Raw genomic sequence first — 14,301 nt, forward strand, 5'->3', positions numbered from 1 at the left:
GGGGGAGGCTGAGTGCGTGTGTGTGTGCGCAGGAGAGCAGGAGAGCGCAGAGTCCCGGTCGGTCCCGCGGTGGAGTTGTAGAGGATGGAGGTCCGACCTGAGCGCTTTAAAGCAGCAGCGGCGAAAACACTTGGAAGGATAAACCGGTAAGAGCCAAAACTTCATTCAACTTAAAAAAAATATATAATAATCCCAAAGCTGGTTTATATGTTCATATTATCAGTGCAACGTCTAAATAATGCACATTTAAAGCATTGAGATTGCTTAGTTCTGACAAAGACGGTTTAGTTGCGGTTTATGAGAGCGTTTAATGTAAAAATGAAGTGAAGTCGATGGAAGCCGGTGGATTAGTGCACTACTACATGACCGTCAGCACACACCATAGACATACTGAAGATGAAGATATGATTTATGTCAGTCTTTCAGTGCTGGTGTTTGGTTCTGTCATCATAAGTTGAGATCTTCATGTGTGTAGTTTTTTGTGTAGTGTGTGTGTGTCTTTAACGCGTGTGTTCGGGACGACCAGATTAACTCGACTGGACTCTATTAATAGCGACTCTTGTCCGGTTTGAGTCGTCACATTTCACCTGTCAGGTGACCACTTCCGTTCTGCATCTTGGCTGTCTAAAGATGCTGACTTTGATGTGTTTATGAATGGTGGTACATTTTTCTTTAGTCTAAATACTACTCAACATATATTACCTTAATGTATGATGACTTAAATGCACATTTAAATCAGAGTTTGTTTTCTAATATATATTTACAATATGCATGATATATATTTATGCATATTTTAAATCACAGTATTTGACATGTTATTATGTTTATTATAAAGTGATGCCTCCCTCAAAATTGCATTATTATTTGGAAAAGCTAAACAGTGTTCGTATGTAGTGCAAAAGAACTATATCTTATCTGTAAATAATGCATTTGTAATACATTTTAGATCATTTTAGATTAAGAATATAATTCAGTGCCAAAAAAATTTAAGTGAACTGACATGGAGATGGTCATATAAAGCAAAAAGTCAACTTTCTGTACAATCACAGGCCAACAGTAAATTATGTGACTTTTTTGTAATAAATACTGGTGAAGTATTAATGGCTAATAATTAACGATATTCAAAATATGATATGATATTTGATTCAGTTGAATAATTACAGGAATACTAAAGGCGATTGATATGTCTGCATTATAGCTTCCTGCCAGATGTAAAAAAACATGTTCATTTATAATGAACTTGATTAAAGATTGAAGTACTGCTCTTTTTTTATCCCCAATGATAAAAAGCCTTCATATTTAAATGGATATAAAAATATGAATATGTTAGTCATTTAAAACAGTGTTTACGCTTGTAAGGACGGAATCAGCTTTTCATTAGCATACGGAGAAAAACACATCTCACAGTCTCTCTCTCTGTCTGTTTCTCTTGGTTTTGAGCAGTCTTAATAAGACTGTAAATCCAGTCCTGAAATAGATCTCCAACTAACCTGCTGCTGGTTAAATCCTCTTTCTCTCTCTCTCTCTCTCTCTCTCTCTCTCTCTCGCTCGCTCTCGCTCCTGGAAAGGCCCATAAGTCCCGGCAGTCAGTCGTCCATGTCATGGCTGCTATCACTAGTCTGGACAGTGTCATTAAACTGTTAGTTCTTCCTGGACAATGTGAGGATGTTGTTACATATCTCTCTCTTGAGCATCGATTCCTCTGTAATCACATCAAATCAGATCAACAGGTTATTATATCAGCCAAAACACACTCCTTCAGCGATGATAGAAACTTATAACTCTGTCTGCTCACGAGATGATGCCATGCTTGTCTGGCTTTAATGCCTATTCTTTCCACTGTGGTTAAAACTGTTCTTTGTTGATTATCGTGGTGTGGTGTAGGGGTAAAGCTCAGGTTTTGTGCCATATGAGCCTTAATCAAGGCACTTAACTCTACTTTACTCCAGTGTCCCGTCAGATAAAAGTGTCTCGCCAGACTTTTGACCTTTAGCAGAAATCTGGTCCACTTTACAGCTTATTCTGGACAGGAACCGCAGGTTTAGATGGGAAGTGATGGTGACTGACACATAAAGTGACCAGCAACATATGCATTCGCTATTGTACTCTCTTCTTTGGTCGGTAAACTTGAATATGAAATTAAACTACAATCATTTTAAATTAATAATATATGAAATGACACAAGGTAACCAGCACCTGAAAATCAGCAGAAATGTGTGAGAATTCAGGATATCTGATATCTAAATCTACCATGAAAAAAAATGTTGTGTAGGATTTACTTTGAAATAGTTGCTAGTTTTAGTAGCTTGTTCTGCAAATAAATCTGTTTAATTAAAAAACAAAAAGAAGAACAGAACAAATCAGAATTCACTGCATAGTACAATGTACTATAATATTTTAATAGTATACAATTAAATTTTTTGTTTATCTTTTTTATATTTAATTTATTTTATTTTTATCTTGATATACAATGCATACAATGAAAGAAAAATTTGGCATATAAACAATTTTACGGAAAGTATCATTGTATTCAGCATGAAATTGTGAAGTAGAAAGACTGAAATAATATTTTCTTGTATTCCAATAATCTTTCTTTTTTTTTTTTTACAGTGTACTATAATATTTTTTTATAGTATACTATTAATATTTAGAATTTTCAGTTTTTGTTTTAATTTAGTTTCTCTTTTTTATTTGTAATTTTTTATTTTTTAAATATTACTGTTTAGGTTTCATTTATTTCTTTTCAGTTAGTCATTTTAGTTTACTTCAGCTCAAACTTATTTCAGTTAGTTGCCATTTCTATTTTTTTCTAATTTAAGTTTTTAATCGAATAATTATAATTTATTTTACTTCGGCTTTTTGAATGGACCAAAAACAGTTTTTAATCATTTTAGATTTAGTTAACAATAATAACCCTGGCATTGTACAGCTACACATCTTAATGACTAAGCTTAAACAGGATTGTTGTATTTATTATCTCAGTCAAATCCATCAGGATCTCTCCATCAAGGCCTTTCTTTCACAGCGAGTGAAGTTACCTCTACAAACATAAAAGAGACTGTCAGAAACTCAAGCACTGGAGAATAAAGAGTGGATTCAGGAGAACAGAAGGGAAGAATGGATGGATGAAGGGGGGAGGGTGATGGAGGAGGAGAAGAGAGGCAGAAAAAGACTAAAATAGAAAGTTTGATCAATAATTCAGGCTCTGAGGAGCATTATTATTTCATCAGCAGGGCTTAAGTACAGCTGCAGTAGAGCTGTAACGTGTCTGTACAGTCATCAGAGATTCATCTGGACGTTCAGTACTTTAAAGGTCACACATTTGGCACATCTGATATAAAAATGTTACAATATAGTTCGTTTTGTGGTCTTTAAGTCGAGGGTTTGCTCATATTTAGGGTTAGGGATGCACTCAAACCTCAAACGCTGAGTAATAAAGTGGATTGTGTGCATCGTCCTTGATGTGACACGTTGGTTCATTATGAATGTGAACTGGGAAACGTTTCGCTTCTAGCTCATACTTTTGTTTTATGAGCACTGGTGAACATCCAAAAGAAACATTTTGCCATTAAAATGTGTTTAAATGCTAAAATTGTCTAATTTTACTAACAACATGCAGTTGTTATGTTGAATATTGTGTCTATTGAAAAGCTACAATAGTCCAAGAGACAAATGCTTGCTCAGACGTTGTTCTTTCAGAGCTCAGAAGACTTACTGAGTGTTTTATTATTATTATTATTATGATGATGATAATGTTTCATTTAGATCTCAACTCTGTCTCAGATGTTTCTCTTAAAATCCCTTAAAGCGAATATAAAAACAGATGCAAATGAAGCAATTATTGACATTCAGTAAAAGTTTAGAGGGATACGTTAATTATTGCTGTGCAAATTCATTTTTAATGTGCGCTCAAAAAATATTTAGGCCTAAATTTAAGATTTATGCATTTCAATCGCATATCAGTTTTCCATTTATTTAGATTACAGAGTTTTAACATAAAATAATAAACTTAATGTGATGCATATTTGTCAGTCGTACCTAAATGAAGCAGGTCAGATTTAATGGCGTCGTTTATTATAAACTATTTGCATTTGTTTGATAGCACTCTGTCTTATTTATGTATCCTTTTATTTTTACATTTTAAATCAAATTAATCATAAATTTTATTTAAAAAAATTCCTTTGCTTTTATTTTTTTATTTTTATGCATCTGTTGTAATTATTTTATGATTATTTTACATCCTTTAAATGCACTTTGTAAAGCAAAAATGTAAAATGTAAAGCACTTTGAATTAGCATTGTGTATGAAATGTGCTTGCTAGCTTTATTTTATTTAAATCAAAATGCATTCATTAAAATATATTAGATTGAAACAAATTGGATTTATTGATGATAAATATATAAAGCTGGCTATTGTGTATTTAAAACACATTTAGGTTTTTGCTAGTACTATTACAGAAATCTGACCCGTTTCATTTATGCATGACTAACAAATGCGTCACATTAAGTTTAGCAGTTTGTTTAGGTTAAAACTGTGTAAATGCATGGAAATTTTAAACGCAAGTCTTACATTTAGGCCTACTAGCTCAGAATATATCTTGGAAGATCCTGAGATCATACTCTGATTTCTTGGAAAATCTGAACACATTTTCAGACTTTTTTTTTTAGAAGTCTTTTTCTCTGGAGAACCTGAGAAGCAAGAACTTACAGCAAACGTTTCCATTTGCTCTCCATTTAATCTCATTGCTGTCTAGGAGAAACAAATGAACAGACTTTCCTTGTGGTTTTTCTCAGTTTTCTTCTCCACAGGTTTTAGTGGCGTTTCATATGATGATGTGTGTGTTGGTCAGGGTTCTGGAGAAGCGTCAGGAGAATGGAGAGACGATCGAGTTGTCGGCAGAAGGTCGTCCAGAGCTGCAGGAGGAGAAGGAGCTTCCCGTGGTGGACTGCACGTGTTTCGGTCTGCCGCGCCGCTACATCATCGCCATATTATCAGGCCTGGGATTCTGCATCTCCTTCGGCATCCGCTGTAATCTGGGAGTAGCCGTCGTTAGCATGGTGAACAACCACACCGTCTATAGAGAAGGCAAGCCATACCTTGTGGTAAGTGAGAGCAAACCTCAGGACTGTAGAGTCCGTCAACTCTATTTTCACTGCAGAATGTCAAATTTAGTGTCGATCTCAAAAACTTTAGTGTCACTGTCTGTCCACAGTTTCATGTCTTTGTTATAGATGTATATCTCAATGGCCTAAAACAACATTTCTGTTGCCTTGGTCGTGTCAAGCTCAGTGTTTCAATATCTATGAAACATGTTATTGGTCTGGCCGATTCTTAATGTCATGCAACAATGATTTTTATCGGAACAAATGTGAAGGAACTTAACTTTTGTAAGATGGTCCTAGAAAAACTTTTGATCACAATTGCATCTTTTATAGAGATGTGTATATACACTTTTTTTTTTTTGTCATTCATTGTGTTCTTTGTTGAATGTTGAATCTGTATCTGCCATGTAATAGCCTGTGAAGCTGATATGGCAATACATTTTAATACACCCAACAACCAAATTAACATAGATATTCTAAAATGTGACCCTGGACCACAAAACCAGTCATAAGGGTCAATTTTTTAAAATTGAGATTTATACATGCATCATTTATACATCAAACTGAATAAATAAGCTTTCCGTTGATGTATGGTTTGTTAGGATGGGACAATATTTGGTCGAGAATTTTTTTAAAATTTGAAAATCTGGAATCTGAGGGTGCAAAAACATCAAAATATTGAGAAAATCAGGTTACACTTTACTTGAAGGGGTGTGCATAAGACTGACATGACACCTTCATAATCATGACATGACACCTACATAATCAAGACATGACACATGTCATGAATATGAAGGTTTTTTATGCATGTTTATGACAACTGTCATTAAGTGTCATTCGCTCAGTTATGTAATTTTTAATGCAAAGATGACATTGTTTGAGATGTCTTTGTTATGGGCTATGGTTAGGGGTAAGGGTAGGTTAGGGTTAGGTCAAATAATGTCATATTTGCATTAAAAATGACATAACCTAGCGAATGACACTTAATGACAGTTGTCATAAACATGCATAAAACCTCCTTCATATTCATGACATGTGTCATGTCAGTCTTATGCACACCCCTTCAAGTAAAGTGTTACCGAAAATCATCTTTAAAGTTGTCCAAATGAAGTTCTTAGCAATGCATATTAATAATCAAAAATTAAGTTTTGATATATTTACAGTAGGAAATTTACAAAATATCTTCATGCAATATGATCTTTGCTTAATATCCTAATGATTTTTGGCATAAAAGAAAAATCTATAATTTTGACCCATACAATGTATTTTTGGCTATTGCTAGAAATATCCCCCAGCGACTTAACACTGCTTTTGTGCTGCAGGGTCACAAATTTCATCTGGATTATCACGTTTGCTTTTTATCAGATCTTTGTGTTTAGATAATCTTGCGACTGTGTTGGTGATACAATATTAAAAGATTTTTTAGACATGCCACAACATTTGCAAATAAAACAGAAAGAGAGGTTGTATTTTAGCAACATTTTGGCTTATTGAACCAATAATATTTGACTAATTTTGCCTGGTAAGTTGCCCTGAGACCAAACTTTTAAGTTGATTGATTTTGCTCATAAGCCTTGAATAGTTTGGCATAAAATCATAGCTGATGTCCTTTTATTCTTTAAATCCTGCACACTGGTTTATTTGATATATTTTGTTAATAAAAGCAACATATCCCAATTTAAGCATATTTGAGGTTGTGCAAAAACTTTAGGCTACTGCTGGTAAATGAAAATAAAACTGAGCACTTCAGAGCAAACCAGGTGTACTTGCAGTAATGAAACATAACTTATTTTTTCATGAGTAACACAATACTGTAACCGGTTCCTTTTAAAAGTAACATTTCCAACCCAGTTGTTGCATATTTTGCAGTACCCACTTTAGTATTGAGATACTATTATAGTTCTTGGTAATGGTTTGAATTAGTTTTTGTTTTTGTGTTCTAAAGTTTTAGCCATTTTGCTGTGTTTTGTAACTTTTAGTAGCTTTTTAAGCATGTCTATTTTAGTACATCAAGCTAAACAAAATGAAATGCTAACTAGCTGGCAACTAGCTGAAATAAAATAATAATTAAAAAATATATTATATAAAATATAGTAATATTAATATAAAAAAATATTTTTGTACTTTATTTCAGTTAATGTTTATTTAATTTCAAGAAACTAAAATATTTTTATATGGTGTTAGATTTAGTTAACTATAATAACCAACGATAACTTTTCAAACAGTATTACAATACTGTCAGATATTGTGAAATGTCTCAACTAGTTAATTTGTATTTCAATTTTGCTTAATGCAGTACACATTGATTTATTTGGTGCATTTTGTTAATAAAAGCATAATTTTACAATTTAAGCATGTTTGAGGCAATGCAATTATACTTTCAGTATTTTTTCAGTATTTGTTATGCATTATTATTTTTGTTCTGTTTTTTAATTTTTCATCAAAAAAAATACTTTGTCTGTGTTTCAGAAAGCTCAGTTCACCTGGGACCCAGAGACTGTAGGAATGATTCATGGCTCGTTTTTTTGGGGATATATAGTCACTCAGATTCCTGGAGGTTTCATCTGTCAGAAATTCGCCGCTAACAGGTCAGTCATGCAGTCACTGAGCACAGGTGTACAGAGGAATAAATCACTCTTCATATACAGCACATGTCTCTCTGCTTCTCAGGGTTTTTGGCTTTGCGGTCGTGGCTACGTCTGTCTTGAATATGATGATTCCCACAGCAGCACGGATACACTTCGGCTGTGTGATTTTTGTCCGGATACTACAGGGACTGGTGGAGGTAAATAAATAAATGCTAGTACTATTGCTGTGCTGGAAAACAATTCAATCCTCTCTCCATGAAATGCTCTGATAAGCTAGCTTCTGCCTTCCAGTTCATTTGTCACATGGAGACTGAAGTTTGAGTGCATTGTCTGATACAGTAGTGCTCTGATTATAGTCTGTGACTTCATCTGCTGTCGTTGTCATTGCTGCCCAGGGCGTATCTTACCCAGCATGCCACGGGATCTGGGCGAAATGGGCCCCGCCCCTAGAGAGAAGCCGATTGGCCACAACAGCGTTCTGTGGTGAGGTCATTATTTTTTATATCTGTGGAAAACGGTCAATAACCATCATTTTAATTATTGCTGTTTGGTTTTACTTTCATATGATTACTGAGTGTTCATAATAATAATAATAATAATAACAACAACAACATTAATAATAATAATAATTGTGATTGTTCTTATTTTCCCTAGTCAGTGTTGGTATTAAATGTTAATAATAATAATAATAATAATAAATTTTATGAACACTGAATAATCTACTATTATTATTGTTGTTGTTGTTGTTGTCGTTAGTTATTCAGTGTTAATAATAATAATAATAATAATAATAAACAATGTTCAATAGTAATAGTAATTATTTTTATTATTATTAAATAATTCTGAACTAATAAATATTATTACTATTAGTATTTGATTATTCAGTGTTTGTAATAATAATAATAATCAAATTATTTTTTATTATTATTATTTTTTTTAAATATTGTATTATTGTATTATTTATTAATACATATTTTAAGTGTAGTTTACATGTATTCATGTAGAGTGTGTGTGATTTCTTGTGTGTGTCAGGTTCATACGCAGGAGCTGTGATAGCCATGCCATTAGCTGGAGTTCTGGTTCAGTACTCAGGCTGGTCCTCAGTCTTCTACGTATACGGTGAGGAAAACCAGCACACAGACTAATAACACACTCATCTCATCTGTTTATGATGTTTTATGATGTTCAGATCACTTAGAAACACTCACTAGAATCAAAGCCTGTTTCTTGACTTCTCTCTCTGTCTCTCTGGCTGTAGGAAGCTTCGGGATCTGCTGGTATTTGTTCTGGATTCTGGTGTCGTATGAGAGTCCGGCGGCTCATCCCACCATCACCCCGGAGGAGAGGAAGTACATCGAAGATGCCATCGGAGAATCGGCTGGACTGATGAACCCGGTGACGGTATGAACACACGCGTGTGCAGGTTTATATACTGACGCTAGAAAGACGGTGCATAAGGACCAGACGACTCTCTCCGCTCTCTTCTCCTCTCATGCAGAAATTCAACACTCCATGGCGCCAGTTCTTCACATCCATGCCTGTTTACGCCATCATCGTGGCCAACTTCTGCAGGAGCTGGACGTTTTACCTGCTGCTCATCAGTCAGCCGGCGTATTTCGAGGAGGTGTTCAAGTTTGAGATCAGCAAGGTGAGAGAGAACATCCGAACGTCTCATTTATAGCTCAAATGTTTCTCCTGGACAGCGATCAGACTAAACGCAGAGCAATTACAGACCTTTGCTGAAGTCCCAGATGTTTCTCCTGCAGAGTGAAAGACTCCTCTAGAGTTTCAGAAGAGATCTCAATAATGTCTCTGTGCTTTGCAATCAATAGTTCTCAATAATAATAATAATATTTTGATTAGTTAGTGTTGTTATTGAGTGCTAATAATAATAATAATAATAATAATAATATTTTGACTAGTCAGTGTTGTTATTGAGTGCTAATAATAATAATAATAATAATATTTTGAGTAGTTTTAATATTATTGTGCACACTGAATAATCTAATAATAATAAATATTAATCTTAGTATTATTTTGATTAGTCAGTGTTTGTAATAATAATAATAATAATACAATTATTAGTATTATTATTGTTGCTCCTGTTGTTGTTTTATTTTAATATTATATTATTTATTTAATATTTAATTGTTTTATTAATATATATTTTAAGTGTAGTTTACATGCATTCATGTAAAGTGTGTGTGAAAGTGTATTAATAATAATAATATTTTGATTAGTCAGTGTTGGTTATTCAGTGTTAATAATAATAATAATTTGATGAATTAGCGTTGGTTGTTGAGTGTTCATCATATATAATAATTATGTTTATTGTTATTGTTAATAATTATAACAATAATAATAATAAAAAGAATAACAATTTAATGTTAATACTACTGCTACTACTAATAATTGTTATTATTATGGACATTGAATAATAGTTTTAATAATAAAAAATATTATTATTATTCTTTTTAATATTAGGATTTATTAATATTTGATTAGTCAATGTTGGTTATTCGGTGTTCTTAACAAAAATAGAAATCATCATCATCACTGTTGTTGTTGGTTTATACATTCTTAGCTCTATACTCACTGGATGATGACTAGTGACTGATTTTTATTTTCCAAAGAAAATACTTAAATTAAAACACTTCTGTCTGTCTTCAGGTTGGAATCCTCTCTGCTCTTCCTCATCTGGTGATGACCATCATCGTGCCAATCGGAGGACAGCTGGCCGACTACCTGAGGAGTCACAACATCATGACCACCACAAACGTCAGGAAACTCATGAACTGTGGAGGTAAAGCCTGTTTTCAGACATTCAGCTCTGCATTCTGCTACAAATGAGCCGTAAATGTCATGTGACTGACCCACTGGAGCTGTTGATTGGCTAACGGAGGCGTCACATGTTCTGTGTGTGTGTTCAGGTTTCGGGTTGGAGGCCACGTTTCTTCTGGTTGTGGGTTTCTCTCACACTAAGGGTGTCGCCATCTCGTTTCTGGTGCTTGCTGTTGGATTTAGTGGTTTTGCCATCTCGGGTAAGAAAAAGTCTGGGGTTACAGGAAAGACTACAACCGGTGTTATTTTAGTGTTATTTTTTTATCGTTATTTGAATGAGCTTTCATTTTTATATATGAATTTTTTGTAATTTTGTTATGTGCTTTTATAATTGTTTTATGTTGTTTGTTTTTTAATATTTATATTCAGCTTTGCATCACAAAAATAAATTATATTTTAAGATAGATTCACATAGAAAACAGTTATTTTACATTGTAATAATATTTCACATTTTTACTGTTTTTTTGATCAAATAAATGCAGCCTTGGTGAGCAGAAGAGACTTCTTTCATAAACTGTTGTCTTCCCACCTCTGTCCAATCCTCCAGGGTTCAATGTCAATCATCTGGACATCGCTCCTCGTTACGCCAGTATTCTGATGGGCATCTCTAATGGTGTCGGGACGCTCTCTGGCATGGTTTGTCCTCTGATCGTCGGTGCCATGACCAAAAACAAGGTATTCCTGTAGAGGAAGGGAGAGTTTGTTGTGCTGGATGTGCTGATCGTGTTTACAGCTGATTCACGCTTTTACTAATAACATCTTCAGAGATCATGTGTCATTTTCACACCTCTCTGCTTTCCTGTCATTATATTACAGCTCCTTTTCTCGTTGCCTTCAGTTCTAGCTTAATTCTTCTGATATTCCAACTTATACATATTTACATTATCTGAAAAGTCACTTATGTACACTTTGATGGATATGCATGTTATGTGCTTAAATGCATATACATATATCTATACACATACATAACCATCCATTCTCATCCTGTGTGTTTGTCTCTGTAGACGCGGGAGGAGTGGCAGTATGTGTTTCTCATCGCATCACTTGTTCATTATGGTGGAGTTATCTTCTACGGTGAATATTTCTGTCCATTTCTTTCCATCCATTTCCAAATGTGCTTATGTCATATGTAGAGTAACTGTATGATGATGAACTGGATCTTTTTTTGCCTCCCAAAAAACAAAAACTAAATCCTAAAACTTAATTTTGCGTAAAGAATTTAATAATAATACATGTTAATTATAATAATAATAGCTAACATATTAATATAAATTAATATAAAAACTTATATTAAATAACATTTTATTTATGTATATATTTAGTATTTAGTATTAGTATTATTGTTATTTTAATTTTATATTTGAATTAATTATAAATAATGTTTGCATCATGAAATTCTTTGACATTTATGTTTCATTTATGAAAATCATCCTGTCGTTACTTTTAGTAGTAAACCTTAACTTATTTAATTCCTCATTTTCATTTAGTTTAAAACTGTAATAAAAATTATATAGACTTTAAAAAATTTATATAAATCTAAAATAAAAACTCGAAATATGAATAAAAACTCATTAATACTGAAATAACACTAGCTACAAAATTGTGAAAGTAAAAAAAAAAATCATGTTTTTGAAAACAATTGTGTGGTCATAAAAAAAGGCATTTTTTAAAATAACTTTTGGTTTTGGGGCTGGACTATAACACATTTCTTGACTGTTTTTGTGAGGTTCACATCTGCTAAATGAATAGATGACACTGTAAATCTCGGCTCATAGTGACGATTTCTTTACGTTCAGGTATCTTCGCATCAGGAGAGAAGCAGTCGTGGGCGGAGCCAGAGAACATGAGCGAGGACAAATGTGGGATATTAGGAGAAGATGAGCTGGCGAATGAAACGGAAGAGCTGTACCACTCAACGGGTGGCGGCTACGGGGCAACCATCCAATCAGGTGACCCCAATGGGGCGGGGACCGGAGGGGGCGGAGCTGGTGGAAGCTGGGCCTCAGACTGGGACAAAACGGAGGAATACGTCCAACCTGTGGGAACGAACAGCTTCCTGTACGGAGGAGAGGGCAATGAGCGAATGATTGTGAGGCTCAGAGATCAAGAGTAAAGCTGGATGGGAACGGGAGGGTGGAAAACAAGGACTGAATATTCCTCCCATACAGAAACTGACTGGGATGGAGGAAGTGGTTTTGACCCAAACTAGAAAAAATAACATAATTAACATCAGATCTTTCTCAGAAGTGTGAGTCGGAGTGTGTATGTGTCTGTTTTGAGTGCATGTGGACAAATGTTTGAAGGTACAAAACATAATTTTAGTCACTGGGTCCAAACTTTTGACTCCCTGGTCGTGTATTTTAGCAATTAAACTGATCATCAAGAGTGCAGCAGTATTGCTGTTATGAAATATTACTGCCATTCTCCCTAAATTGTGACAAGACTGTAAAAGGTGATTTTTACAAATGAAATCCTACTAAAGTATAATTCCATTTAAAAAAACGAAACTAAACCAGATTTAGGGAATTGATCTCATGTGCCAATACTGTGAGGTGTGTGTAGTATTGGTCCCTTTTCAATGAGAATCTCATAGATAAATACATTTTTAAAGACTAGCAATATCAACTATTTGGATGAGCTTATAGAAGCACTGACATAGTTTTTGATGGCAAATTCTCTTTAAACATAATTTTTTTTTAAATCTTTTATTTATATTTGTATGTATTTAATTCATAACCACATAGTAAAGTATAGAATATTCAGCGTTCAATAAAAGTTCATCTCTATCAACACCATTTGTGGCACAGAAAATTATTTTTCCCTTTGTGTAGCTGCAATTTTCCTTTTACTTTTGCTGGGGAAATTATTTTCTGTGGCAATCAGCATTATCCCACAAATGCTGACAATAGATCTTCGTTTTTATTGAAACTGAAACATTTCTTTGATTTGTAATTTGTTTAATTAAAAATCATGTCCAGCCTTTCATGTAAAAACATGTAAATTTTTTTGTTCCAAGTCCTACAAAAACAATGCCAAGCGCTGGCTGTTTGTGTGAAGGGCTTCCACTCAACCTGAACAACATGATATTGAAAGATCACTAGTAGAAACGCTATTTCTGTTTCACCGTTTTGCTGTTTAATTTCACATATAGATGAAAACAGAACCATAAAATGCTGGTTGAGAAGATGAGATGAGCCTGCAGGTTAGTTGCTGTTATGGTTGAACAGAAATAACACAGTTTAAACTCAGATGTTATATCAGCACTTTCTCTCTCTCCAGCATGACACTTGACATTTTCAATATACTCTCATGCACTCCTCAGCATCTTAAAGAGGTAGTTCACACAAAAATGAAAGTTTTGTCATCATTTGTTCACCCTCGTGTCGCCCCAAACCTATATAGCTTTATTCATTCTGTGTAAGAATCTGTGGAACTTAAAACAAAACGTGATTTCTTTCCCAGTAATTAAGAAAAAATAATCTGAAATTTCATTTTGCATGAAGAAAGTTAATAGAAGTACTTTATAAAAAAATATTTTTTATTAATATTTTAAATTATATTTTAATATATTCATTTATCATTTTAATATATTACAATATTTATTAAACTTTATTATAATAAAAATTATAAAATATACGTGTGTATTCCTCAAACATTTTTTTCTCATGATTATTTTTATTAAAATCGGCATAAATTAATATATGAATGAATATATATATATATATATATATATAGCACAGAAGAAAGTATTACATACAGGTTTGGAACGA

General features: G+C 33.6%; 1 protein-coding gene across 1 annotated transcript; it reads left to right on the top strand.

Moving 5' to 3' along the window:
- slc17a7b (solute carrier family 17 member 7b) lies at positions 1–13,998 on the top strand. The gene is made up of 13 exons (XM_016239826.1): positions 1–146; positions 4,850–5,102; positions 7,572–7,690; positions 7,773–7,887; positions 8,086–8,173; positions 8,723–8,809; positions 8,949–9,091; positions 9,189–9,338; positions 10,361–10,493; positions 10,621–10,731; positions 11,079–11,206; positions 11,536–11,605; positions 12,328–13,998. Exons 1-13 carry the CDS (start codon positions 85–87, stop codon positions 12,642–12,644), a joined length of 1,776 nt encoding a protein of 591 aa, XP_016095312.1. The 5' UTR covers positions 1–84; the 3' UTR covers positions 12,645–13,998.
- The last annotated feature ends 303 nt before the right edge of the window (positions 13,999–14,301 follow it).

The sequence above is a fragment of the Sinocyclocheilus grahami genome, unplaced genomic scaffold (assembly GCF_001515645.1).
Source record: "Sinocyclocheilus grahami isolate Dianchi unplaced genomic scaffold, SAMN03320097.WGS_v1.1 scaffold575.1, whole genome shotgun sequence".
Taxonomy (NCBI): Eukaryota; Metazoa; Chordata; class Actinopteri; order Cypriniformes; family Cyprinidae; genus Sinocyclocheilus; species Sinocyclocheilus grahami.

Bases quoted from the DNA above. Each gene is read 5' to 3' on its own strand.
- slc17a7b (XM_016239826.1), top strand. From the start codon at position 85: ATGGAGGTCCGACCTGAGCGCTTTAAAGCAGCAGCGGCGAAAACACTT. The intron at 5,103-7,571 runs GTAAGTGAGAGC...TCTGTGTTTCAG, and splicing joins AAGGCAAGCCATACCTTGTG to AAAGCTCAGTTCACCTGGGA. The intron at 10,732-11,078 runs GTAAGAAAAAGT...CCAATCCTCCAG, and splicing joins TAGTGGTTTTGCCATCTCGG to GGTTCAATGTCAATCATCTG.